Genomic DNA, 27,420 nt, shown 5'->3' with positions numbered 1-27,420 from the left:
TAACTAGGACCTTCTCAGGATACGTGTCAGGATGCATGTGTCCAGAGTACGGGGGAAGAGTGGGTGGCAGGGGGACCCCGCTGGGGGCACTTCCCAACTGACCCTAAGTCACAGCCCGCTGTGCGTGGCCCCTGCGCACACTTGCCACTGGGCCGGTCAAGGAGGAATCAGTGGCCACACACGGTCTCCAGCCTTTTATTCATACGAGGACCCGAAGAACACACGTCACCTGCCGACACGACGCTGCATGAGCACACAGCAGGCCTGGCTGCCGCCTGGCCAGTGACCGTGGCAGGGCTGCCCCTTCCAGAGATGCACATAGGGTGGGGCTGGAGTGCAGGCTGCTTTGGGGCCGTCCTGGCCCATGGGTGGTCACTGCCCCAGGGCCCCCGAGAGTCCAGCTGGCCCTCACCCACAGGGAAGGAGGCTCCGGGCCCAGCCCCCCTGCCCCGCATAACAGGCTTATTATGGGGTGGCGGTGCCCATGGGACTGGGCTGCCTCGTGGTGTGCAGGCGGGGGGCCCTGGACCCAACCTGTGGAAAAGGCCATAACCCGTGGCCAGGGGACTCCCAGCCCGTGAGGAAAAGCAAAGCAGGGCCGAGCAGGCTTCTTGGGGCCTGAGGCCCGGCGGGACCGCTGTCTCGGTCACGGTCATGGCGGTGCGGAACCCCCCTGCCCCTCGGGACCGCTCCCTCTCCCCAGGGCCTGCAGCTGGGAGGGCCCACCCAGAAGGAGGCCCCTGGGCCTGGGGAGGAGGCCTGGGCAGCCTGAGTGATCCTGGGGCCGGGGAGGTTGTCCGGGGGGCCTTCAAAAGCTTTTTGGGAGAGGCTGAGGATGCAGCTCTCAGAAGAATGGGAAGTGCTTGTCAACACGGGGGCTGGAAAAGCCCTGAACTGTCAAACCAGCAGCTGCTGGGGTCCGGGAAGGGACCCTGGGGTCCCGCTGGCCTGCAGTGCCGGCTCTTGCTGGCCCTGAGCTAATGTTTCACCAGGGTCCCCTGCAGCCCTGGCCTTTGCCCTGAGCTGGGACCTAGGTCTGGGTCTGGGTGGGGACTCCAGGCAGGAGTCCTCCTGTGGGCGGTGGCCCAGCCCCAGCCAGACGGGGCTGAGAGCAGAGCCCAGAGGCAGCTCTGGGGGTGGGGGTCAAGGGCTCATGCATAGGACCTTCTCAGGACCTGAGGGGAGGGTCTGGCTTTCAGACACCTGGAGCCCCAAGGGCCCCCGGGGGCAGTGAGGAAGGCGTGGGCTCAGCTCCAGCAGGACACTGCTCCGCGCGACCTCCTCACCAGCCTGGGTGCTGCTGCAATGGTGCAGGGAAGCTAGGGGGAGACGGCCACCAGCGACCCCGGGGTCCCTGAAATGCATGGCTTTTGGGGACACTGTTCCTGGCTGACCTGAGGGCCTCCTACAAAATTAAAAGCCAGGGCGGCAGGCAAAGCCAGGCCTGGGGGACCGGTGCCACCTCACCCTGCCCCAAGCACAGTCACAGAGCCGCGGTCCCTGGCTGTCTCTTCCTGTGCCGCCCCGGAGCCACTAGGGCGAGGAAGTTAAATATCGTCTGTTCTGAGTTTTGGCGAAGTCAGTCCTTGGCCTCGGCCTCAGGGGCAGTTACCGCCACCGGGGCCTGGATGCTGCGAGGACCAGGGCGAGGACAGGGAGGAGCAGGAGGCACAGGCAGGGCTGGAGGCAGCGCGCGGCAGAGGTCTTCTGGCCCTCCTGTTCCGACAGGCCGGGGAGGGCGTGGGTCAGGGTCGTCCGGGAGCTGGAGCTTTTCTTGCCGACCCTCCGGCCGCAGGCGTCGTCTGCGCAGCCATCGCCGCTGCCGGAGCCGCTGCCATCGTCACCTGGCGGGGGGGGGGGGGGGGGGGGGAGGAGGTTCCGGCAGGCTGGCCCCGCCCCCGCCCCGCCCCCAACCTGGGAGGCGAGGCGGTTCCGGCAGACCCTCCCCATCCCGGGAACCCGCGTCTCTTTCCTGCGTCTGCGCCCCAGTCCTGGCGCCGAGGCTCCCCGCCCCCCCCCCCCCCCCCCCCCCCCCGTCACAAGCACCCTGCCCCCACCGGGTCCCCCAAGGCTGGGTGGCGGGCCCGGCCAGGTCTCAACTGCGCTTGGGGACAAGGGCAGCAGTGGCGCCCTCAGAGCCCCTCCTGCACCCTTCCCGCTCTGGGCCCGAGTCCGCCCCCGCCGCGCTCACTGGCATCCTGGAAGTCCACGTCGTTGCCGTTGTAGGCGCTGCGAAGGCGGTTGGTCGTGATCTTGAGCTGCATGATCTGCTGGCGGACGGTCATGTCTGGCTTGGTGACGTCCACCTCCACCTCGGGGTTGTTGATCTGGTTGGCCAGGCCATCGCCCATCACCTCGGGGAGGTACCTGGAGGCCAGGAGGGCAGGCCCTGGGTCACCGCCCTGTCCCCTGCAAATGGGCACCCGCTCCTCGCCCCCACATGAGGGAGGTGGCGAGCTGGAGACCCCCGGTGGTCTTCAGGAGCGGACAGGAGCCCACGCAGGCCCCACCGCAGAGGAGCGTGGATGCAGTGAGCAGGATGCGAGGATTCGGCCCTCATCCCAGCTCTGTGTCCTGCCGCGTCCCTCGTCAGACGCCAGACATGGCCCTGGGCACGCGGCACCCAGCGCCACGGGCCAGATGTGGGACCCAACAGAGACCTCAGAAGAGGCATGGCCTGTGGCCAGTGGGGGAGGGAGCACCTACCGGCCCTTGGCCACCCCGTTCCAACAGCGGTCATCACTGGCTGAGCTCATGGCCAACTTCTCACTGCACAGCATCCCGGGGAGGCTGATCCAGAAGTCCTGGGCATCTCGGAGCTGGGCCTTGGCTTCGGGGACCTGCGGGGCAGCAGTCAGGCCACCAGGCACCCTGGCCCAGCCTGCCTGTCCCTCCCCGCCCACCCAGGGCCACTCACCAGCTTCTGCAGCGTGCCCGAGGGTGGCTTCTCCTGCAGTGCCAGTCTGCCCCGGCGCCGCTTCTCCTCAGGCCCCGGGCCCTGGGGGTTCACCTTGGGGTTCCCGCAGCCCTGGATGACCTGGGGGAGAACGCAGGGGTTCTGGAAGGGCGCCAGACCATATCTGGGGCGACCCGCCCCTCCCCACGACATCCTCCTGCCCGCACCTTGGCCGTGAGTGTGTCCTTGTTGTCCTGGAGGGCGTTGATGGCCTCTGCCAGCCACAAGTGCACGCTGCCAATGACGTTCTCCGCCCCCGTCGGGCCCCAGAACTTGTCCGTGATGAGCACCATGGAGTCTGGCCCGGGCACACACACAGGGCAATTCACACGTGTGCGCAGTGGCTCACGCGCGTGCTGTCCGTGCACACGTCAGTTCGTGTGAGAGACGGAAGCGTGGCGGCTAGCTTCAGGCCAGCCCATACCCACGTTAGCGCGTGTGCCTGTTGGCACAGGTGTATGCTAAGCACGTGCATCTAAGCTTCCACCTGTCTTGGCACAAACATACCTGGCCCCCCTGGCGCATGTCACCACACATGTAAGTTTTCATGGTGGCTCGTGTCACGCCATCACCTGTGCACATCAGCGCGTGTTTCAGCATATGCGCGTGTGCTGGGCGCGTGTGCTCAGCTCATTACCACTTCCACGCGTTGGCGTATGTGCTTGGTGAGCCACCTCACATCAGCACACACTAGCTCGTGCACAGGCTGACCTGCCGTGTGTCACGTGCTGGCATGTGCGCACGCTGCAGCACTCGCTCAGTGGGAACGGACAGGGGCTGTGACCCCACAGGGCTCCCTCGTGGGCAGCTGCCCAAGTCACACTCCAATCCCGTCCCTCCGCCCCAGGGACCATGGCTCCAGAGGACAAGCCCAGCTTCACCCCCACCCCCACCCCAGCAGGCAGAGGTGGCAGCGGGGGCTCACCCAGAAGGTTCCTCCACTCGGCGTCCAGGTCGGCCTGGTTGGCCAGGCAGCCCTTGAGCACGTTGCGGCAGTAGTCCGGGCAGGGCCGGGCGCCGGGGACCCCCAGGCAGTGCGCACAGTACACCAGCTTCATGACGGCCCTTGAGCACTCAGGGCCCAAGGGCAACTGTGGAGCAAGGGTAGCCTGAGCTGAACCCGCAGCAGGTTGCCAGCCGCGCGCAAGGAGCCCAGTGCGGGACCCTGGATGAAAGTCAGGACACCTCGGTTCTGCGCAGACGGCAATGGAAGCGTGGCCTGACGCTGGCCCTTCTTGGGGCCCCGTCTCCTCTCAGGTGACCAAGCAGGCCCTCCAGGGATGCGGGCACCCAGCCGAATAACCAACCGCTCGCGTCACAGAGCCACGACTCCCGGGGACGTGGCGGTCACACGCCCTCCCAGAAAAGTGGGAATACCGCCCACCATGCAGATGAGGAGATGGAGCCTGGGCTGGGGGTGACCTGCCAAGGACCCCGGTTGAAGGGGGAGGTGGCGCACAGCCGGGCTGCAGGGGTCTGACGGGAGCTGCCCGGGGGGGGGGGGGGGGGGAGGGGGGGCAACAGCCCCCCCTCCACCCCCGCCCCCTCCCCGCGGCAGCCTCGGGGGCGCATCCGCCGCCCCCAGCAGCGGCTCCCCACCGGCCGCAGGCCGGGCCCTTCCCGCCCCACCCACCGCCCGGGGACCAGGGGCGCACCTGGGACACCTTGCGGACCACGTCGCCGGCCACGCCCAGGCCCTGCACGAAGGCACGCGCCGCCACGAAGGCGCGGGTGGCGCGCAGGCGCAGCTCGCGCGGGGCCTCCCCGAAGGGCCGCAGCGCCTCGGCCTGCTTGCCCAGGCAGTCCAGGTAGTCGTCGGGCAGCAGCAGCTGGGGGTGCAGCTGCCGGAAGAGGCGCTCGAGCAGGCGGGCCCAGAACTCGGCCAGCGTCTCCTCCAGGTGCAGGTTGGCGCCGCGGTAGTAGAGGCGCAGCTCGGCGTACAGGTCCCGGAAGGCCTTGGCGCTCTGCGTGTACAGCTCTCCGAAGGCGCCGGGGAAGGCCTCCTGCAGCGTCCGCTCCGAGTCGTTCAGCAGGCGCTGGAAGTGATCTGCGCGCGGAGAGGCGGGCATCAGGCCTGGGGGGGCGGCGCTCCTGCCCACCCCTATGTGCTGGGACAGCCCAGCGGGCACTCGGGCGGGGGGGCCTCCTCCCGGAGCCACAGACGCTCTGAGGCTCATCAGAGCCTGCACGCGCCCAGGATGCCCCCACGGGCCTCCTGAGACCTCCACCTCCTGGCCCAGTATCGCTTCCGAGCGGGGCTCTGGGCAGAGGGCAAGCAGTGCCTCAGCGCCCCACCCGAGCGCCTGGGAAGGGGCTCCGCGCGGGGGCAGGAGGGCCCTCTGAATGGGGGGTGGGACCCATTGGGGGAGAGGGCCTAGGGAGTCCCTGCCCCTGTCACCCAGCCAGCCCCTCTGCCCAGGGGACATCTCGGGTCATCCTGCAGACCCCCCACCCTGCCCATCTCTGAGGCTCTCCTGGGCTTCCTGCCTCCACCCCCACAAATCCTCTGGTTCTGGAAGCTGCCTGCCTGGAGAGGCCCTCCCTCGGCCCTTGGGACATGCCAGAGTCTGGGACGTGAGTGTGGGCAGCAGACCCTGCGGTGTGGGGCAAATGTGCCCCTGAGCCCACGTGCTGAGGGCCAGACACTGCCCACCCCTTTCAGCAGGGAGACTGTGGGGTAACCACTTGGAGTCTGTGGCCACCCCTCCCCACACAGGCCCAATCGCGGTGTCCCCAGAACACGGAGCCAGGTAGGCTTTGCTGAGGAACGGTGGCCATCAGGCCTGCGGCCAAGGCCCGGGGCGGTAGGGCTGGCTGGGGCTGTGCTCCTGCCGCCCCCCAGGTGGGAACTGCGGGAAGGAGTGGACAGGTCCAGGCCCTGGCCCAGCGGCCACAGTGGAGTCCTGGTTCCTGGTCCCCTCCTAGCCCCTCCCCCACAGGGCAGTCTGAGCTCAGTCACTAGCCTGGCAGCACACCCAGGCCAGCCCCCGGCCCCATCTCCTTCCTGAGCAGGGTCCTGCTCCCAGCCCGGCCCCTGGCGGCCCACCCTGGAGGCTGCGAGTGCTCGTGGTGAGAGAGCCTGGGCCCAGAGTCCTGGAACAAGCCGCCCGAGGCCCCACTAGACTCAGGCCCCAAGGGCACTTCAGACCAAGGCTGCGAGACCCCCTGCTGCTGGTGGTCCTGGGAGGGCTGCTCCCGAGGCTCAGAGAGGGCCTGGGCAGGCACGACAGTGGGTGTGGCAGGTGGAGCTCCCAGGGGTGGGCACAGGTGGGCCTGGAACGGGATAGGGAGCTGCTTTTCAGACAAGTTAGCCTCCCAAATGGATGTGTGTTTATATGCCAGGCAGGAGGACATGGACATGAGAAAGCTGGCGCCTTCTGGGGGGCAGTGGGGGGCCGGCTGCAGGGCACAGACCACAGGACAGGCCTCAGAGTGGAGGAGACACAGTCCTGTCACAGCCCAGAAGAGGCAGGATGACGGGGGAGGGAGAGGAGAGTGACAGGGACAGGCATGTGGGTGGCATGACGGGGCGGGGCCGAAGGTGACAGGGAGCAGGTGGGGCAGGAGCTGCAGGTCTCAGTGCCGTCGGGGAGAGGCCAGGATGCAGGGGCAAGGGGCAGGCTCTCCACACACAGGACAGACCCAGGAGAGGGCACCAGAAGGTCTGCCCACGTCCCGTCCACCCCTCCCCAGGTGGCTGGGGAAGGCTTGCTCTGAGTGTCATCACTGGAGGCACAGGGACGGTCCCGCTGACCCAACGGGCCAATGAATGGGTAGGTGCCAATGAATGGGGGGCTCCCCGACCTCCTGTCCCCGGGACAGGGCCCCACCGCCCTGGGAGCCCTCGAGGTGCACTGCGTGGGCAGGGGTCCAAGAGCTGAGATCTGCGGGCCTCAGGTGCCCACTCTCCCCACCAGCTCTGCCTGGGCGCCTGCTCCCTCCACCGAGACCTTGGGCTTGCATGGCAGCTCAGGCCCTTCCTGGGGAACCCTCCCCGAGGTGCCCCCGTAAGCGTCTCTACCTCGTCCCACCATCCTAGCCAGGGGACTGACACGAGCCCGGCAAGGGCTGGGGACAAAGGACTCAAACACGCTGCTGCCCTGGAGGCTCAGGGGCCCCAACTCCGTCCGCCCCCCGCACCAGCACTCTGCAGTCCTGGCCTCTGTCCTGAGCCCAGACCTCTGCCCTCACGCCGAGCTCCCTGGCTCAGCGCCACTTGGTGGCCAACTCGAGGCCTGTCCCTGGCAAGTGCTCAGCAGAGCTCCAGGTGGGCAGACGGTCCCCTCCGAGGGGCTGCGTTCAGGCTGGGCCTCCCCAGATGTGCACGCCACAGAGTGGACCAGAAGGCCCTCAGATGACTCTGGAGCCACGGATCCCCTGCTGGGGCCTGCACACTCCCGTGTCCCCAAATCCCAGGCCCTGCCACCAGGTGCCTAGCTCCCCGGCCAGCACTCTGCCACCCCTGAGCCCACTCACCGTCGAAGCCCCGCAGCTGGCTGGTGAGGGTGGCCTGCAGGGCTCGGCTGCTGTCCAGGAGGGCGGTCTCCAGCTCGGCCCGGCTGCGGTTGGCCAGGTTTTCCTCCATCTCGCTGGTGCAGCAGGTGTAGCCCTGGGGGCAGATCCGCAGGTGCTCACCTGTGGGGAGGGGCGGGCGTGAGGGAGAGGAGGGGGCGGGAGGCAGGGGGCCTGGGCACCAGGAGGAGGCACCTCCTGCCTGGTGCGGGTGTGTCTGCCGCACAGAGTGGGCGCGGGCGCGGGCGCGGGCACGGGCGGCAGAGCCCGGGAGGGGCTGCCTGGGGGAGGGCGGGGCTTGGGGCGGGCGGGCCTGGAGCCTGGTGCTGGGGTGCGGCGGGCTGGGCCCAGGGCTGGGAGGTGGGACGTCGCTCCCACTCAGTCCTCCCAGCCCCAGCTGCCACCTCCATGCACGGGAGGAGGGCCGGCGTCCCAGGGGCCTGAGCGGCTCCACTCACACCTGAACCTCAGTGCGGAGTGGCCTCGGGTCCTTGCACGGGGCTGGGTGTGTGTGTGTGTGTGTCCTTGGACGGGGCTGGGTGTGTGTGTCAGACTCGAGGAGGTCTCCAGGCCTGCCAGTCCCTGGGCCTAGGCTGGGGACAGGGAGAGGAAGGGACACTGAGGGGCAGGACAGCTCCAGCCTCCGCCGCCACTGGCCCGGGGCGGTCACCCACTGATGACAGCAGCCCCTGCCGACAGGGCTGAGCGGGCCCACGGGCGAGGCCCACCCCATGAGGTCAGAACCTGGACACCAGTCTGCGAGGGCCCTGCTGCGAGCCCCACCCTACCAGCAGGACACCCCTGTGCCCCCAGAGCCCCCGGCAGCACCTCTGAAGATGTGGGTGGCAGAGGCCAGGCTTCTTGCCCAAGTTACCCAGTGAGGGGCGAGTGGCCCATCTCAGTACCTCGCCCCCTGACGGGGCGGCTTCACAGCCCTGCCCCCGCCCACCAGGCCCAGGCCCCGCAGGCCAACACCCCGCCTCTAGGGGGCGCAGGAGGCCCCCCATGCCTGCCTGGGCTGGGCTCGGAGTGGGGTGGACGCAGGCTCTGCCGGGTTGGGGTCGAGGGCCACCTGGTGCGACTGGCACGGCTGTGGGGCGGGGGTCAGGGTGTCCTGAGGGTGGGATGCAGGGTGGGCAGAGCCCGGGAGGGGGTGGGGGGGGGCTGAGTCAGTCAGGCTGGGTTAACCCCTTGGAGCCTGTGGGTGGCTGGGCGCCTTCCTCTCCAGCATCCCAGATGCACAACCCGGGCGGGTGGACAAGGGGAGAGGACACAGTTGCAGTGTGGCTCGTCCGGGGCTCTGTGGCCATCAACGTAACAGCGAGGAGAGAGCGGCGGTGCCACAGGCGGCGGGAGGAGGCAGGGCGGAGGGCAGAGGCGGGAAGAATACCCCTCCCCCCCTTTTCCACACAAACCTGCGGCGCCCCCAGCCCACCCTGCGTCTCCTTCCCCAGGTGTGCTTGCTCTCAGCCCCCTCCGTCCTCCCGCCAGGGCCTCCCGCCTCCACCCCCAGGGTTGCACGTCCGTGGAGTCGCCACTCCCACCCCTGGGCCCTGGAAAAGATGCAAGCACGCTCCCCCACCTTGAGACAGGAGTGACCTTGGCGGAGACAGGGGAGCTCATGTGCCCTGGAGAAGCCCCCGGCCTTCTGGGCTGGGGCGGCCAGGCCTTTCTGGCCAGATGCGGCCTCATGGGAACCAGCCGGGGCGAGGGACAGTGCCCGGCTCCTCAGGGCGGTGTAAGGAGCAGGCACCGATGCAGAGAGAGCTAGGACACCACCACGTCCCCCAGACCATTCTCTCAGCTGCCTCCACACTCTGGCCTGCCGCTCTGGACGGTCGCCAGCAGGGGGCAGCACAGGAGCAGGACGGGGCTCCTCTGCCAGGGGCCCAGCTGGCAGGCAGGGCAGATATGAGTCCTGGATGCTGGAGGCCCTGCAGGGGGCTGTGTGCACCCAACCCCAAGGGACCTGAGCCCCGTCCCCGGAAGCCTCCCCTTCAGCAGGGTCCGGGAGACCCTCGGTGAGGCCCTTCCCCTGCTGCTCGGGTCCACCAGGCAGTAGTGGTGCTAGGGGTGGGGGTTGGGGGTGCTGCAGGTGCCAGCCTGGGGCTTCCAGGTGACACCCGGGGCTCAGCTGTGACGGGCACCCAGGCCAGGCTGGCTGGGTCACAGGGCAGCAGTAGGCAGGCTGCCCTCCCTCCGGACCCCTCCAGGTCCCCCAGTCGACCCAGCCCCCTCCCCACACCTGCCATTGCTGCGGACAGGACAGAGGTGAGGACAAAACACCCAGGAGACAGCGGGCGCTCCTTGGGCACTGTCAGCCCACCCACTGCTCACAGCTGGGCGCGGGCCCCACCCCAGCAGCCTCCCTACAGCAGCCCCCACCGCCGCCTGGCCACCTCGTCCAGCCAGCCCGGTGACCTGCGCTGTTCCGTTCGCCCCAGCACAGCCCCCGTCCCTCCCTCCCTCCTCGGACACACACGGGAGTGAAGACACGGAGCCAGAGCCTGGGCGCCGGCCTCAGGCCCCGGGCAGGCTGGGCCGAGGCGCCCTGAGCCCGCTGCAGGGCAGACGCAGTGGCCCGTGCTAGTCCGTGGGCACAGCACAGGGGCTCTGAGCTCCCTTTTGCCGGCACTGGCCCAGCTCCGCCTGGGCCCACACAGGTCCTCTGTTGGTCCTGGACACATCAGCTGGGCAGAGGTGGGTTCTGTAGGGCACCCCTGCACTTCCAGAAAAGCAAGCCTGCTGCCCTGATCTAAACCGGGAGAAGGGGTGAGCTCCCTGACCCTGAAAGTGGTCAAGGCAGATTCCTCTCTTGTCATTTCAAACCCCCACCTCTTCCCAGCGGAACAGCCTGAGAAAGGCCGCTGCTCAGGCCAAGCGGGAGGGAAAGCCCATCTTAGAGCTGCCAGGCCCATCCCGCCTGTAACCCTCCCCCAGACCCTTGCCCCCCCCCCCCCCCCCACTGGGAGGCTTCATCAGCCTGTCCCCTCTTCCTTCTGACCCCTCCCATCCGTGCTGAGGCTGCTCCCCCGCTGGCCAGGGATCTTGCCTCCTTTCCTCCTCAGTCCATTGCTGCTTTCTTCTGTAGCTGACTACATCCTTCTAGAACCTTCCCTTCCCTCAGCCTTTGGGACACCCCCCCCTCGTGGTCCCAGGTTTGCGGAAGGAAGAGGGGAGGGCTGTTCATTTCATGGCAGTTTCTCCCCCAACCGCAGTCCCTTTAGCGGGGCTCCTCCCTGCTCCGCCCCTAAGTCCCATCTCCAAACCCTCGGCTCCCCCCCAGGTGAAAGCACCTGCCCTCCTCCCTAAGCCGGCAGCAGTCCCTCCCTCGCTGGGCGGCCTCTCCTCCACGTTCAGACCTCCCGGGGCCACCCCACGCCCCTTTCCCTCCACTAAGTCCCAACACCCTGTGCCTTAACTGTCTTTAAGGCTCACACCCCCGGCCACCTGCTGACACAGCCGCAGCTTCCAGCCCGCCCCAAGACACAAGCAGCCTCTTTCTTAATGGCGTCTCCACCCAGCAGCCACCCCGACCGGCTCTGTCACCCCAAAGCGCTGGCCCAAGACCCCCATCCCAGCAGTGATCCCCTCTCCGGTGCTGGACGCAGACTCATCCGTCCGGGCCCCACCTGGCAGCGGCTCCTGACTAGTGGCCCTGGAGCACTCTCCCCCCTCCCCCAGACTGCAGAGGGAAGATGGCGCCGTGCCAAGGCCAGCTCTCCAGAAGCTTCTGCTGCTCACGCAGGAGTGCGAAGACTGCCCGCTCAACTTGCCTTTAAAGCCACATCCCAGATGCTCTGCACCAACCCAGCCAACTGCCCCTAGAATACTCCTGCTGATTCAGTGTGGACAGTTAGCCTCACTGGCCTCCCTGGACCATGCTGGAACTTGGCTATGGGGACACTTCCAGGGACTGTGGCCTCCAAAACACAGGGGGGAGGGCTGGGTGCTTCCCCACCCTCCCCTCTACTCCATTCTGGACCCCAGCAGGCCTGTGGGCCGAGTGGGGGACGTGCAGAGGGCTTTCCCCAAGCAACGGACCCTTCCCTGGAGCCCACCCCTGTTCCTGGACCCCATCCAGCTCCAGGGGACCGCAGGACCCTCCTGACATGTCCCCCAGCCTGTTGAGGGGGGGGGCACTGGACAAATAAGCCCAGGTTCCGGGGGCACCGCCCACAGCCCAAGCTCCACACCTTCCTTTCTCATCTCGTCCCTCGCCGCCCTGCCCCCTACTCGAACGAAGAAGCCCTGCCCCCTGGCCAGTCCCTGGGGAGGGTCGCCCCCGAGCACCTGGAGTCCATCAGGGGGCAGCCGCAGACCCACTTTCCAGCGCCATCCTCTCCGCTTGCGACCCCCACCCACCGCCCTCGGGGGCCGCTCCTCTACCCCGACCGACAGCCCTAAGCCCCTCCACCATCCCAGCCACATGACAGCGTCACCAAGGCGTCCCTCTGCAGCTGCCGCAGAGCCTCCGTCAAGCACGGGGACCCGAAACCGAGCGGGTGTCGCAGCCGACACCTCCGCGCCGGGTGGGAGGGGTCCCGCCCGGGGGGCTGCGTCGCTGACAAAGGCCAAGTGCCAGGCGGCAGTCGCAGCCGGCCGGGGCTGGAGGGCCGTATGCTGCGGAGCCGGAGCCGGAGCCAGCGCGCGAGGGTCTGGCTGCGCGGCCGCGCTCTGGGCGCAGCGAGGAGGGGGCGCTGGCGCAGTGGGCGCGGCGTTGCGGAGGGGAGGGGGGCCGCGCCGTCGGGGGCTGCGGCAGGCGAGCGGGGAGAGGAGGAGGGCGACGCGATTGGCGGGGAAGGGGCTTGCCGCAGTGGGTGCGGCAGCCCGGGCGGGGGCGGCGGGAGGGGGCTCGCAGGGGCTGCCGCAGGCGAGGGGGAGGGGGAGGGCTCCGACGGACTCGGAAGAGGGGCAGCGGCAGGAGAAGGGGGTACAGAGGGAGAGATGGGCGTGGGGAAGGGCGGCAGGACCCCTGCGGGGACACAGCCGCAGAGGGACATGGGAATGGGGTGAAGGTGGGAACTGATGGCGAGGAGGAGAGGTGGAGTGGCGCCGGGGTTGCTGAGGATGGGGAGGTCGATGGGGTGGCCATGGCGAGTGGCGCCGGGGCTCACGAGGGGAAGCGGGGGGGAGACGTGGACGGGGAGACAGGCAGGGCTTGCGGTGAGGCGGAGGGCTGGGTAGGATGGACCGAGGTGGGGCTCTGGCGGCGGGGAGGGGACGACAGGGTTGGAGAAGAGGATGGCCGGGAGGACGGAGTGGAGGTGGGGCTGGCGCGCCTGCGGATGGGGATGTGGTGGACCGAGAGAGATGGAGATGGGTATAGGTCTGCCGGCGGCCTGGGGTCACCCGGCCTGGATCCCAGCTCCGTGGATGCCACACGGGCGGTAGCCGGACACCCCTTCTCGGCGGCGGCTCCAGCGGCGGCGTCCCCAGCTGCGGCGGTGGCGGCGGCGGCGCTGAGGGTCCGGGCAGGCGGTGCGCGCGACTCTGGGTGCATGGGGGTCTAGGGGTCGGCCGGGGAAAGGCGGAGCAGGATCCGGCTGGAAGGGGCTGGGAGGCGAGAGGAAAAGCAGCGGGACCGGCTGGTGGATTCCGCAGCCGCAGCCCGTGGCAGCACCGCAGCCGCACTGTCGCGCACGGTGGAGGGCGGCGGCTCCCGGCGCGGGGACGCGCCTCCTCCCGCAGCCCCCGCCCCGCTGCGCTCAGCACCGCCCCCGTCTCCCAGGAAACCGCGGCGACCGCCCCGCACCCCTTCCGCCGCCAGCTCTCGGCCCCTCAGGGGCACCCAGCTCCCGCGCATCCAGCGGCCCGGTGCCCACTCGCTGCCCGCAGGCTTTTCCCGCCCTGCGCTGCGGGGTGCTGCTCCCATCTCCAGGGGATGGGAGGACGGGCCTGGGGGTCGGTGCGCAGGGCAGCCAGCCCCCACCCCAGAACAGTGATGGGGTTTTCAGGTCTCTTCCCCGAGGAGGAGAGTGGCTGCTCCCTGCCTGAGCGTCTCCGCCCCGACAATGACCAGATTGCTACTGCCGTCGGGGCACTCGAAGGCCACCGTCAGGCCCCATATCTTCTCCCTGTCTCCTCCAGCCCCCCAGGCGACCTGGCCTCCATCCTGAGGTGCCGTGATCTGCTTTCCCTTAGGAAGCCCCACCTGCCCCCGCCTCCTCCTGGGTCACCCCCCATACGGAGCCCTCCCGACCTCCTAGGCCATCGGGGACCCACCAATCCCTCCACTCCCTGGAACCCTGGTCCTTGCCTCCGCCTGCCTGCCAGACCCACTGGAGAAAACACCCACTCAGGCCACCCTCCCCGAGGTGCACTGATCCCGTGTCCCCACTCGGGTGGCCTGCGCATGGGGACACGGAGAGCCAGCCAGACAGGGAGCTCGTGAGCGCAGTGCCCTCTCCAAGGCAGCCCACAACACCTATGGCCCCCCCAAAAGGGGGGTTCACCAGGTTACTCCCAAGGCTGCTCTCTGATGCCGGGGTCCTGCTGGGGGCCCCCTTGAGCAGGCTGCACTGCTGCTGGGCACCAGGTTTGGGGGTGCCTTGGTGAGGCGGTGGGTCCCACAGGATGTGGGCCTGGAAACAGCTCTGGCCGAGAGGCCAGGGCCCCTCCAAGTGACCTCTGCACTGTGCTTCAGGGTGCATGGCTCAGGCTGTGGCCTCAGAACACATCTGGGACGAGGGGACCCAGGGTTTGTGTCTGCTGCACCTGTGACCGATGCCTGGCTTGCAGCACAGGGAGCGAGGTGCTCCCCAGAAGCCTCACCCTCCAGGCCAAGTCAGCCCTGCCGTCTCAGCCTTGGCCCAAGCCAAGCTGCAGAGGGCGCTCACCAGGACTCTGCATACTGGTCCCTGACCGTGGCCAGGTGGGCACTCCCGGCTTCTGTACAGCTCTCCCACCCAGCCTGCCTGGCCGGCCAACCTCCGGGGCAGGGGGCAGCCCAGGGGATGGACCGGTGCTGCCCCCAGGCCTGTCCCCTGGGGAGATCCTGGGGGATGCTGCACCCGGTTCCCCACAAAGACCCAGCGCAGGCCTGGCCTTCCCCCCCTCCCCACCCCAGGAATGGCAAGGAGGCTGTGGGCACAGTCTCTTGGCCGTGCCAGAATACAGAGCAGAGCCCTGGGGGCCACTGAGGGGGCCTGCGGGGTCCCAGGCCCACACTCAGCAATGGCCCTGTAAACTCCAAGGGCCGAGCAGATGAATGGGAAGGAGCAGCGGGGCTCAGCTGCTCACCCCCAACCCCGCCACTCCCCAGGGCGCCTGGCAGCTCCCTCCAGGGTCATGGCCACCCCTGCGGGCTTCCGGCTCTGACCCGCCGCTTCCACCAGCCCCTCAAGCTCACACACCCTTCCGCCTTGCCCAGCCCTCTCGCAAGGCCCGCTCACCTCTCTCTTCCCCCAGGAAGCCTTCCAGGTACCTCTCGGCCAAGGCCCCCCGCCCAGCCTGTGACCTCCCCGACAAGCCACCCTTTCGGACAGGAGTTGAGCCGCTGCGCCTGCCGGCACCCACGCTGGACCCTGCGCTCAGGAAGAGCTGTGTCTCAGAAAACCCTACGCGGCAGCTTTGCAGAGACACAGTCCCACACTGGTCCAACACCGTCTGGGCCCCGGGGAGTCTCCCGCCTCCCCCTCCCCCGGAAAACCATCACCTCCCCCCACTTTCTTCCCGCAGGAGGAGGAGGCAAGACAGCCGTGTGCCAGTGTTGGGCGGGTGATTTCCCAGCCCTCGACGGCTCCCCGGCCGCCTTCCCGATGAGATGGGTCGCTGCCACTTCCGGATCTGAGCATCATTTAATCTTCCTACCAACCACTCCCTCCCATCCTATGCGGGGAGCCGGAGTGACAGGCCAAGGCCACCTGGCTCGGGGTGCTGCAGGGGCCGCAGCAAAACCTCCCCACCTCTGCCGTCGCAGGAGCTCCGCGGAGTGCAGTCCCAGGGGAATTCCTGAGCAGGAGGGCGGAGGCCCAGGCAGGAGCAGACACGCTCTGCCACCAAGCAAGCTGCAGACAAGCCGCAGGGCCCTGGGCGGTCGCAGGGGGGATGTTCCCGGCCCTGACCCAGCAGGTCGCCCAGGCAGCGCCTCCTCCCACCCCCGCCCCCCCCCCCGCAGGCAGGTACCGTTCAGGACACGGTTGAATGTGTGCTTCAGATCAACGCCACTGCTTTTCAGGATAAGTCTGTGCCCCAAAGAACTGAAAGCAGGACCACGTCCACCCTGGCCACAGCAGCCCGTGTCTGCTGACGGGTGAGCGGATAAAGCAAACGCGGCCCATCCGCCGTGGGACACTATCCAGCCGCGGGGCATAACTGGGCCCCGACGCGCCACAGGGCGGAGGGACCCTGGGAGCGTGGTGCTGGGGGCAGAAGCCCGTCTCCAAAGACAAATCCCTCCATGACGCTGCTGAAACGAGGTCCCCAGAGGAGTCACATGTGTGAAGCCGGACAGGACAATGGTGATGGCCAGGGACTGAAGAGGGGGAGGGTACAAAGCTGGGGAGGGGGGGCGGAGAAGGAAGAGCTGGGCAGACGGACGGTGGGGAGAGTTTGCACAACCATGTGCGTGCACCTCACGCCGCCGAACGTACACTCAGAAATCGTGGAAACAGTCCACGTTACGACACGCACTTTGCCACCAAAAAAGCACAGGACCCCCCCGCCCCAGTATCTGCGGCCCGCAAACTAAATACGTGGACTTAGTTTAAATAGTCACACGGAAACACCCATGTGTTGTTTATCTGAAATTAAAATATTCAGGACAGATGCTACACAATTATTAAGTATCTGAAATGCCGATTTAACTGGGTCACCTGTGGTTTTGCAGCTAAATCGGGCTGCCCTTTCGCGCAGGGGGTGGAGAGAAGCCCGCCTGAGCCCCCCCGCCCCTGGCCAAGCACATTCGTCTTGTCTCGGGGGCTCCCTGGTGGAGGACCTCAGACCCTGCCCGGCCAGCGGCAGGAGGGGAGAGGCAGGTGTCGGACGGCCCCAGCTTCCTTGCAGGTCCGCAGACCTCGCTACCTGGTTTATGGGAAGATGAATTACCCCCACCTTACAGGCGGGAAGACCGAGGCTCGGAGGTGCTGGGACGTGCTAGCGTATCAGACCTGTGGCCCAAGGCTGCTCTCCTCCCCCTGGCCTGAGCACTGCCCTGTGGTCACTGAGGTGAGGAGATGAAGGCGAAACTTGGGCCCCACCAATAGCCCGGTCTGGCCTCCTGGAAGTGGTGGGGGGGGGCTCATCCCAGCCAGGCCTGGCCACCCCGTTGGCCTGCACTGTTCCACATGCCCAGGAGCTGCTGAGACCTGGGGCAGTCAGGTTCCTGGAGCAGACAGCTCCATCGCCAGAAAGGGGACAGAGGGACAGTGAGAGGCCCCACGTGACATGGCCAAGCAGAAGCCCCTTCTGATACAGGCTGCTGGGCCCCCAGGCCAGTCATGGGCTGACCATGAGTCGGGTCCTGATGGCACCGTCTCCGTGCCCGTCCGATCTCTCTGGCAGTGCCGCAGGGCCTTCCACACCTCTTGTCTGGAAGCCAGCTGCCACCTTCCGCAGGCACCCCTAGCCCCCCTGATGGCGGCCCAGTCCTGTGGTGGGAAAGTGCTCCCTCCTCACGGCCTGCCCCTCCTGGAGCGGCCTGCAGCTGACCCTGCCCGCAATTCCTAGCTCCTCAGGAGCAGGGCCAGCCAAGCGGGAGCTCGGGCACCCCGAAAGCAGTGGCGATGATGGGGAGCCCCTCCCCTCCAGCCTGGACCCCTCAGTCCCCAGCATGGGCCCAGGGCCTGGCTGTCACCGGCTGGCCTCCCCCCCCCCCCACGGACACGCTCCCCTGCAGCTGCCCCTGGAGAGAGGACGAGGGGCTCTCCCCACCAGGCACTCCCCCGAGGCGATGCCCTCAATGCACAGCATGACCCCTGCTGCCTCCTGCTGAGCAGCCCACGATAGAACCCACCACTCCGAGGGGCAGGCAGTGTGCCCAGCTCCATTCTGAGGCACAGAGAGGGTCAGTAACCGGCCCAAGATCACACAGCAAGAGAACATGGAGCCGGACTTGAGCCCTGGCAGGATGGCGGCGTCCGGGAGACCAGGTTTTGGCTTCTGCTAGGGCCTTACCTCTTTCCTAAGACACTGGCCACTGATTCAAAAGATGCTGGCCTTGGGCCTGGAGACTGGCCTTGCCCATCAGCCCACGGTCGGTACCCTCCTCTGCATGGGGCCCCGTCTCCCTCCTCCTCGGGCTGCAAACTCTATAGACAGCCAGGGGGTCCACCCGAGGCAGAGTCCAGCAAGGGCAGCGCAGGGCCCTCAAGCCAGGAGGGGCGCTGTGGCCGAGGAGGGATGGGGTGAGGCGGCCACGGTTCCCAGGGAGAGGCGCACGTGGGCCCCAGGGAGGCTGCAAGCCACCAGCACGCGTCTAAACCCGCGTTGCTCCTCTGTGCTTACAAACGTGCCACGCGGTCACTGCGGCCAGCAGAGCCGCAGCTCACGGGAGGCCTCCGACTCCCCGCGTGGGCAGCACCGTGGCTGCGCTCCGGCTCCTGGGACAGTGCCCGGCACACGGGAGGCGCTCAAGGACCCGCCTGCCGACTCGGCCTCATCTCTGTCCCCATCGCCCCCACCCGCAGGCCCTGGGGGGCAGCCCCGAGCTCCGCCAGCCCCCTCGCACCGCTAAGGGGCTTAGCTTGCAGCCCCCGGGCCTTCTCTCCTCGGAGCCCCAGGCCCCTTGGCGGTAGGTTGAAAGCTTTGCGAAATAACATTTACAAAGGCGACACTTCTGCGGAGGGTCACGCGGGAGGCCAGGAGCAGCCAACGCAGCATCCCAAGACAGGCGTGCGGGCGGCGCCCCGCGCTTCCCTCCGAGTGTCTTGCAGGCCTGGTGCCTGCCGGCATCTCAGACCTGTGGGTGGAAACGGTCCGTCCAGCCATTCGCTACGAGTGTAGAGGACAGGAAAACTCAGCCGTTTCTGCGGGTGACCAAGTCCCTGATTCCAGAATACCACTGTCGCCTTGTACACAGCGAGAAGAAATGCTCGGGTCTGGTTCCAGGTTCGCAAGAAAGGAGACGTAATGTTTTTTCTCAGCCAAGTTCACGACCTCCCTGATTTCTGGGAACTGCCTGGCCTCGCTCGTGCACCCCAGCTAAGGACCCCGGCCTCAAATGACCTGCCTGCACCCCCCCTTGTGTCCGCCGCCCTGGAAGGCTGTTCTGGCCCAGAGCAGAGGGCTGACCCTCCCCTCAGCTCCCTCAGCCCCGGCTCTGTCCTGCCTGGAGCTCTGGTTCCCGCGCTTCTCCTGCGGCGCGATGGCGTTTCTGGAAGCCACCTCCTACCTGTGCTGGAGTGTCCTGCTCTTCCCCAGGTCCTGGCCCTCCTGACCCCAACCCTAAACACTGTGACAACTGAAAATCCGCCCCCCCCCCCCGCCAGGGACCTGCCCCTGGTTGGGAACCTGCCTTACCCTGGGGGGGCGGTGGTCAGGGCGTGTGTCTGACCTGCAGCCACCCCACAAGGTCCCCTGGCTCTCAAATACACAGTGATGGGAGGTGACAGTCACTCGAAGGGGAGGATGCAAGGTGCCTGGAGTGTCCTGGAGGCAGCACTGCCAAGCTGGGAGAGGGGTCAGGGCTGCATGTTTTAAGAGCTTCTCCCTTTAAAACAGCTCTGTGGGTCCGGTGTGTCCCAAGCTCCATGGCAACGGGAGGCCTGAGAGTGAAGCCTGAGCCAACCCTGCGGCATCGTTTGTGTCCCCAAGGCCTGCAGATGGTCACGGGTGGGTGGGGTGTGCTCCCCAGGGCCCCAGAGCCGCTGATGGGCACTTGGGGCCCCAGACACTTGAGGACGCACTCAGGCGTCACACGTGGTCCACCCCAGGGCCCCAAGGACCAAGGACGCTCTGAGACACAGGGACGGGCCCAGATGGCCACCCTCTGGTTCCGACAGTGGCCCTCCGTGTTTGAAGGTGTGCACGGGCCACAGACCGCCGCAGCTCCCAGGGCTGATGGTGACCTCTGGAAATGTCCCCGCCCGGGGGCACAGGGCCACAGTCGCTGCCAGGAGCACCTGTCCGGGGCTGTCTTTCCTCACAACTGGTGGGATGCGTGCGCGCTCGCGCGTGCTCTGTCCTGGGCTGGCCTCAGCCCTGCCGTCCAATCACGTGGCCAGCGCCTCCAGAAAGGGCCACGCGGATGCCCCCCCTCCCCACCCCAGGGCTCCAATGAGGCAGAATTGCTTGGCCTTGCCCCTGACCTGCTCGTTCTGGGGCAGCCCTCCCAACGGTTGTCACCAGGACCCTGGGCCGACACCAGACACCTGATGCACACCTGGGCCAGGGCGGCACAGGGGCGGGGGCAGAAGCCACTCGAGGGACAGGGCTCTGAGCCCTGGGGACACTTTCTGGGACCCAGCCAGTTTCCGCATCCGCACACTAAGTGGTTGGACCAGACGGCACTCCGCCTGCCCTGCAGACAGCCCAGTTCTGCCCACTCTGGGCGTCAGGGGCCAAAGCCAGAGGCCAGGGCATGGCTGGAGGAGGCAGGGCCTCGGCGGGCTCTTGGGCACCGCAGGTGGGTGGTGGGTGGGGGACGGTAAGGGGGGCAGGGGCCCAGAGGCTCCGGCAGGGCTCTCCTTACCCGCCTGTGCCAGGTCATCTGGCTGTGGTCACCTCATCCACTGCAGGGCCCTGGAGCTCAGCCACACCAGACACCCCCAAGCTGACGGGAGACTGCCTGCGGTGCAGCCTGTCTCCCGGGCTGGCCGCGGGTTTTCGTCTCTCCCTTCCCTGCAGCCCAGGCCTCGGTCGGGTCTACAAACTGCCAGAGCCTGAGGTCAGGGCAGTGGCAAGGGACCAGTGCCAAGGAGCCCCCGGGGCTGCCCTGTCATGCAGCCCAGTTCCAGAACCTAGGGAGCGCGGAGCACAAATGAGTGGCCAGCGCACGCTGTGTCCCCTACTTGGGAGCCTCCCCCTTGCAGATGGGGAACCTGAGGCTGCCACTGAGTCACGACCCTTCCACTAGAGGCCCCCACCAAAGGTCTGAAGGCTGGCCCTTTCCCGCCCACCCGGCAGACTGCTCGTCAGAACCAGGGCCCCGGGCCCGCGAGCAGGGCGCTGGCCTGGGGGACAAGGACTACATAGCCCCACAAACAGTGTGGGGCCGGGACCTGAGGCCTCCTGAGAAGCTGGGGAGCAAGAGGGGGCGAGGAGCGGGCGAGGGAGGGTCTGACACCCGCGCTCCATCCCCGAGGCCCCCGAGCCTGCGGCAGGGCTCTGTCCTGGGACGTGCCACCCTCTGGTTGGGAGGCACCCGAGTGAGGAACAGATGCCACCCCCGTTACGGGAGGAACCTGTGGCCTGGCTCAGAGTCCCAACCCCAAGACCTCAGGAGGTGAGCGCCTTTGAGTGTGGGGTCTTCGCAGATGGAAGGGGTGGGCCCCTAACTTGAGGGGACAAGTGCCCTCATTTCCAAATGTGAAATGTGGCAGCAGACGGCACGCGAGGTGACCTCCTCACAAAGATGAACCCACAGACCACACGTCAAGGACCCCCCGCACCCCCCCAGAGGCCGGGAGACCCTGGACCAGCTTCCCTCTCAGGGCCTCAGGAGGAACCAGACAGGCAGACACCTTCACCACCCACGCCCAGCCTCTGAACTGTGGGACGGTAACCTCCCGCAGTGCAGCCACCCAGCCAGCGGCACCTGGGTGGGCAGCCCTGGGAGGCAGGTACACTCCCGACCCTCCTGTGCCCGGCCCAGCCTGGCACATGCCCAGACCTGGGAGCACCCAGAGTGTGGGTGCACCAGGGGACGCCCGGAAGCTGAGCAGCAGGGCCACGTCCCTGGGGGACGCGGGTGCCGGGTGTGTGGAGTGGACTGGGGAAGGGGAGACCGCAGGCACGCGGGGCTGGGGTGAGGCCGCCCCCACCCCAGGGGCTCCTAGACCTACTCAGGATGCCAGGGCTCCCGCTGGGAGAGCAGCTGTGGGCCCCTCACAGAGCCCTGGGGCCCCCAGGACCAAGAAGAGCCAAGGAAGCTGGAGGCCCCGGGCCTGCCCCCACCCCCGCAGCTGGGGAGGGCCTCGGGCCTGGAGTGCGAGGCAGGCTGCTGTCCCCCTTGCCCCGCCAGCAGGGCTGTCCCCGCCCAGGAGACTTCAGGCCGCTCAGCGCACCTGCCCAGGCCTGTTCCTAGACAAACGGGCCATGAAGGCCGCCAGGCGGCACGGGGTGGGTGGCCCTGGGCTGGAGGCCCCACCCTCCAAGCCCGTGTCCTTTCTCGGATGTGGGTAATGAGCTGACCCCTCTGGGCTGTACTGACGGCTGGACATGCTGGTGCCAGACAAGCGGATGTGAGGCCCGGGCTGCCTTGGGCTGGTCTGAAACCCTCCTGAACCAAGCCAGGCCTCGGGAGGTGGGTCTGGCTGCCAGGGGAGGGGTCCGGCCTCGCCGCACCTGGGTGTGGCCCGATTCCAGCGTGGCCCCTCTCCTGGCCTGTCTCCCTGTCTGCGACCAGCCAGGCCCTGGTGCCAGCCCCCTGTGCTCTCTCCTGGCTCTGAAGCCCACCTGCTGCACGGCCGGTGTGTCCCCAGCCCCTCTCCCAGGAGGCCTCCGTGGCCCCGCAGGCCTGTCCACCACGGCCTGCACCGCCGTAATCAGGGCCAGCCTGGAGCCAGTTACCAACGCAACAGCCTGCCTCGACCCCTGGGCTCACCCACCCCCGGGCAGGGCATCTGTCCATGACTCCGGGGGGACCTGGCCGGGCCTGGTGCTGGGGACATGCCGGGGGTGGGGGGTGGGGCTCCTGGGACCAGCCAGCAGCACACAGCTGGGCCACCCAATTCATGCCCCAGGAACAGCCCTCCCCCACGGGCTGAGTGGCCTGCACTGGACAGGCATCCGGCCCAGGCCCCCTGGAAGGCTGAGTCACGGGCAGCCCATCAGGATGGGGGCAGGGAGCCCACGGGGTTCGCCGGGAGGGGCGGTTCCCACTGACAGAGGTCCTAACCCAGCCTCAGAAACGGCGCCCAGGACGAGGAGTGTGGACGGGCCAAGGTGGGCAGCGGGTGGCCCATCAGGGCCTGGGCCTCGAGGTCCCACTTCGGCCTCTAGGCTGGGATGGCACGAGGCTCCTAGGAACCCAGAGCTGCCCAGCCATTAATGCCACAGGCTTTGGGGTCCCCGTGCTCCCCATGGCTGGTGCCCCCGAGAAAGCCGTGAGCTCCTCTGGGCCTGCTACCCACCTGGAAGTCAGGTCTAGAGAGCCCGCCTCACCTGCGGCACCACGACAAGGGAGTCTGGGTCACGACAAGGGCTCCCGAGGGCCGGACACCACCCCCCGAAGGGGTCCGCAGGGGCCTGGGGGGAGGATGGGGCCTAGGTCGCCCTCATGGCGCCCGGTGTCCGCACGCTCCTGCTCCTGCAGCCTTTGGTGTGGTCGTGAGCCCTGCCCTGTCACCGCGAAGAGGCAGGGGCCCAGGCAGGCCAGGCGACAGGAGGCCAGTGCGGCAGGGCTGGCATTTGAGCTCAGGCCCAAGGAGGCCGTCCACCTCTCGGAGGAGCACACAGTGGCGTGTCCGGCACGGAGGCTCCAGCAAGGGCCTGGCGCTGCGTGGAGCAGGTGGCCCTGCCGGCTCCCCTGGGCCCACCCCGGCCCTGCGCTGCGGCTGACGAAACCTCGGCAGCCCCAACGGTGGAGGGAGGGGGTGGCAGCGCAGATGGAGGCTGGGGGCCACCCGGGGACCCATGGGGCTCCTGCCTTCCGAGCAGGACAGGGTACCAGACCAGGGGGATCTGGGGACGGGCTGTGTGCCACGTGGCTTCGAGAGCCTGGCTGAGGGACAGGCTCCGGGAGGGTCTCCCAGCCTCCGCAGGACGCGCAGAGAAGCAATGGTTTCTGCTGAGAGGCCCGGGGCTGGTGCGCGCGGAGGCGGCGGCGGGGGGGGGACGGCGCTCGGTGGGGCCTGGTCCTCGGTCGGGGCTCCACGGCAGCTGGCATCCAGGAGCAGAGGGGCCGCCCGCCAGGCCTTGTTACGCCGACAGTCCCAGGAGCCCCTCTGACCTCCAACCCCCAGTGCCAGGTGCCCTGACCCCTCCTCTCTGCCCAGGCCTCTGTCCTCCTCCGCCCCTCCCCCTCCACGGCCTGGCATGAAGCGGGACATGTATGGCTCCCCCAGCAAGAGTTGACTGAGAACCCGCTTAGTGCCAGGAAGCAGGCCACGTTCTGAGGCGACCACAGAGGGGGGGGTCTCTGCCCCAGGACCTCGGTGGGGGTCAGAGGGATATGCAACAAACCAGGTCAAGGGCCAGCAGGCCCAGCAGGTGCTCAGGATACATCTGGGGACCAGAAGCAACCCCACAGGCAGAGGCAGGAAAACGGCCAGTGTGCATGTGTGTGTGGGTGAGAGAGAGAGAGAGAGAGAGAGAGAGAGAGAGAGAGAGAGAGAGAGGGAGGGAGAGAGGGAGGGAGGGAGAGAAGGAGGGAGAGAGATGGAGAGAGGGAAAGAGGGAGGGGGGGATGCAGCAGGGGCTGGGTCTTTCCCCAGCTCGGCCAGCCTCCGGGGTGGGATTGGCCCTCACTTTCTGAGCAGTGCTCTGGCTGGAGGGAGGTGACCTGAGGTGTGTGGCCTCCGTGGCCTGCCCGCTGCAGTCCCCCAGGCCGCCTCATCTGTAAAATGGGCCGTCTGCTGCCTTCACCACCGCCAGGCCTGGCCGGCCATCCAAAAAACTGCTCCAAGTCCCGAAGGGGAGCCCTGCGCGCGGGGACGGGTTCTCTTTCATGAGCCCACCCTGGTGCCGCTCCGTGGGGCAGGCAGAGGTGGAAAGACCACCCTAAGACCAGGGCCGCCCTCCCTCCCAGCCGCCACCCCCGCAGCTGGCCCAGGCCGGACTCTCACCCCGCGTCCACCCCTAGGGGTCCCCGTGCTGGAGAGGAGCGGCCGCTGGGCCTGCAGCAGCCAGGCGGGGAGGCCGGGCTCCCCAGAGCAGCGTGCCACCGCAGGGCCACCAGAGGGCGCGCCGTCCACGGAGGCCAAGCCGAGCTGCCCGGCGCAGGAGGGCACGGGACTGGCCACTGCCTCGGGAGGTCACCCTGCTTCCTTCACCCACGTGGGGCCGGCCCGCTCCTCGGTGCCCGGACAGGGCAAGGTGCTCTCGAATTCAGCTGTTCATGGGGGGGTGGGGTGGCGCAGCCAGAGGGGAGAGCAGCTCCCCAGAAGCCCCTGGAGCAGGGGTGAGGGGGTGGCGGGGCCTGGGCAGGGACGGTGCGCAGTCCAGGCCGGTGTGTGTGTGTGTGTGTGTGTGTGTGTGTGTGGCCCTCGAAGCCCTGGCTGGCGTGATGCTTGGGCCACTGCTGGGCAGCCAAACTCCCAGCCGGCTGAGCAGCACCGCGCCCCCCCATATCTCACCCACAGCAAAGTGGCTCGCTGGTCCTGGGTCCCTAACCCACAGCACCCTCCAACCCAAGGGGGCCAGGGCCCAGCGTCCCTGCCAGCCCCACGTCACTTTCTCCAGCCTGCCCTGCTCTAGCCCAGCCCTTGGCGGCTGCCCAAACTCAGCCGCTCTGTCTCAGCCTAAGTGGGACAGAGGCCTGGGGATGCCATCGAGTTTAGGGGGCCGAGTGGGAGCGGGTGTCTGAAGGAAGGCTGTGGGGTCCAGGGGACCCTGGGGGAGCGCTGTCCGAGATCAGGGTGGGTGGGGCAGCTGGGCAGCTGCTCAGCCGCCCGCAGACCCCTGGGTCCAGGACAGATTCACCCGAAAGGCCAGGGGTCCCCCAGCTCCTCTGTGTGGGGCTGAGTGGGGGAGGGGCAGGAATCGAACTGTGCAGGGGGCCTCGCGATGGCCTCGGGCACCCAGATGTGCCCACCAGACCTGTCCTCTGGGAGGGTGGCAGCCCTAAAGACAGGGCTCAGTCAGCAGAGAGGCGCAGGAAGGCCTGCGTGGGGGGGGGGGGCGCTTGAGAGGAAGCTTCTCTGGAGCCTCAGGCAGTGGGCTGTCCAGGAATCTCTTAAGGCGCCTGCCGTGGGTTCTGCCCTCCTGGGGGCAGGGGTCCAGGGCCTGACTGTCCCCCCGCCCCGACCCCCATTCTCCAGCAAGGCATGGCCATGGACCTGCCCCTCACACTCCTCTCATCCAGAATCCCTGTGGCCATGGTCATTCCACGTCCCCCGTGTCACCACTTGAGGTAGCCCTGCCACCACCCCCAGTTTGGGAGGAGTCAGTCCCTCAGGGCAGGAACCTGGTCCGCTCTCATCCACTGAGTCCCAGGCACCCTGCACAGACGCGCAGATCTAGTGTGCTTCTGGACATGTTTGCAGTTTGAGCAAGAAGCCTGGGGGGTTTGAGAAATTCTTAGGACACTGTGCCCCACCCCCTCCCCTCGCTTCGGTCCCTAAAGCTCCTCAGAGGCCCGCAGGGAGGGTGTGGGCAGGACTGCAGGCAGCTGCAGGGCTGAGGCCGCCTGGGACGGCGATGTTCTTACAAAGAAATGACATGGCCCCTGGGCGGGATCCAAGGCGCCGACCACCTGCAGCTGGACTCCCCGCCGGAGGCGCCCGGAGTGCCAGGCGAGCACAAGTTCCTCGGCAGGGATCCCTGCGAGCCGGCGTTCCGCTCCCGGTGGCAGAGGTCGTGCCTCTCCGCCTTCTCCCCCCTGCTCCCGCCCCACCAGCGCCCAGCTCGCTCCCCACCTCGCCGGGGCCCAGGCTGCCTTAGCTGCAGACCCCGGGAACCCCCGGCGCGACCCGAGGCGCTTCCCGGAGAGGCCCTCACAGCGGGTGGGAGTCCGTCGCCCGTGGCCAGCGCCAGTTGCCCCCCGACAGCCGGCCCCGCCGCTCAGTCCTGCCTGCCCGGGAGGACGCGCCGAGCCGGGGACTGCCCGGTCCACCGCCCGGCGAGGACAGTCCCGCCGGGAAGGAGCCGGGGTGCGTGTTGGGGGCGCGGGGACCATCGAGAGGTGCCGCGGAGACTCGGGCGGAGGGAGGGCGGCGCGGGGCGGATCAGCGCGGAGCGGGGGAGAGGAGGGGGCGCAGGGGAGCCCCGGGCGCGCCGGGTCACTCACCCGAGATCTCCGCCTGGGGCACGTCGCTCAGGCTGAAGCCCTTGGCCCCGTAGATCTGGCGGACTTCGCCGCAGCTCCGACTCTTGCTGGCAGGGTCCCCGCGAGCGCAGGCGGCCAGCGCGGCGGCCGCGCACAGCAGCCACCAGCCTCGGGCCCGGAGCTCCATGGCGGGGCCGGCGGCGCCCCCGGCCGGGCCCGCGCAGCCCCGGCCCGCGAAGGGCAGAGCCAAGGTCCTGGCGCACTCGGCTCGCGGTCCAGAGGCGCCGGCCGCAGGGGAGGAGGAGACAACAAAAGCCGGCGGCGGCGGGGCGCGGGGCGCGCGGGGCGCGAGGACCGGCCGCTCGCTCGGGCGGCCCAGAGCGCGGCGGGCGAGCGCGCAGTCCCGGCCCGGCCCCTCGGCGGCCCGGGAGAGGGGCGGGGAGGGGCGCGCGGGGCGGGGCGGGGCGCTCGGGGCGGGGCGGGGCGCGGCGCGGCGCGGCGCGGGGGCGCGATCCGGGGCGCACCGGGCGCCCCTCCCGCTCCCCGGGCCCGGGGGGCCGCCTGGCTCGCGCCGATCCGTCGACTGCTGGAGGGAAGCTGGGTGGCCGGGAGCGCGCGGGCCGCGGCTGGGGTCCCGGAGGGCGCGCCCCCCACGCCCAGCGCCTGGGGCGGCGGCACCACCTGTGGGGGCGGGGGCGGGGGTGCTGAGGCAGGGCTTCCCCCGCCGGACGTGACATCACGCCTGCCGCGCGCCTATCAGGGGCTTCCCCGCCCCCAGCCGAAATCGGCATCCCTCCCCCCGTCCCCCTTCTCCGCTCGGGCCCTGCCTCCCTGCACCCTGGCAGCGCGCCGCGCCAGTCGTCTCCCGCAGCCTCGGGCCTCTCGATCCACCGCCCGCACCTAGATCGCACCCTTTACTGGCCCC

The 27,420-nt window shown here is 68.5% G+C and overlaps 1 protein-coding gene across 1 annotated transcript; it reads right to left on the bottom strand.

Annotated features, from left to right (window-relative positions):
• Positions 1-179: 179 nt before the first annotated feature.
• GPC1 (glypican 1) lies at positions 180-26,894 on the bottom strand. Its single transcript, XM_047773950.1, has 9 exons — positions 26,517-26,894; positions 7,433-7,591; positions 4,612-5,003; positions 3,882-4,047; positions 3,124-3,254; positions 2,918-3,037; positions 2,707-2,840; positions 2,192-2,367; positions 180-1,844 (listed from the first exon to the last, which is right to left on the bottom strand). The coding sequence occupies exons 1-9, from the start codon at positions 26,680-26,682 to the stop codon at positions 1,609-1,611; spliced, it is 1,680 nt and encodes a 559-aa protein (XP_047629906.1). The 5' UTR covers positions 26,683-26,894; the 3' UTR covers positions 180-1,608.
• Positions 26,895-27,420: the final 526 nt, after the last annotated feature.

The sequence above is a fragment of the Phacochoerus africanus genome, chromosome 3 (assembly GCF_016906955.1).
Source record: "Phacochoerus africanus isolate WHEZ1 chromosome 3, ROS_Pafr_v1, whole genome shotgun sequence".
In the NCBI taxonomy this organism is placed as follows: domain Eukaryota; kingdom Metazoa; phylum Chordata; class Mammalia; order Artiodactyla; family Suidae; genus Phacochoerus; species Phacochoerus africanus.
This window is presented reverse-complemented; position numbering and strand designations above follow the sequence as displayed.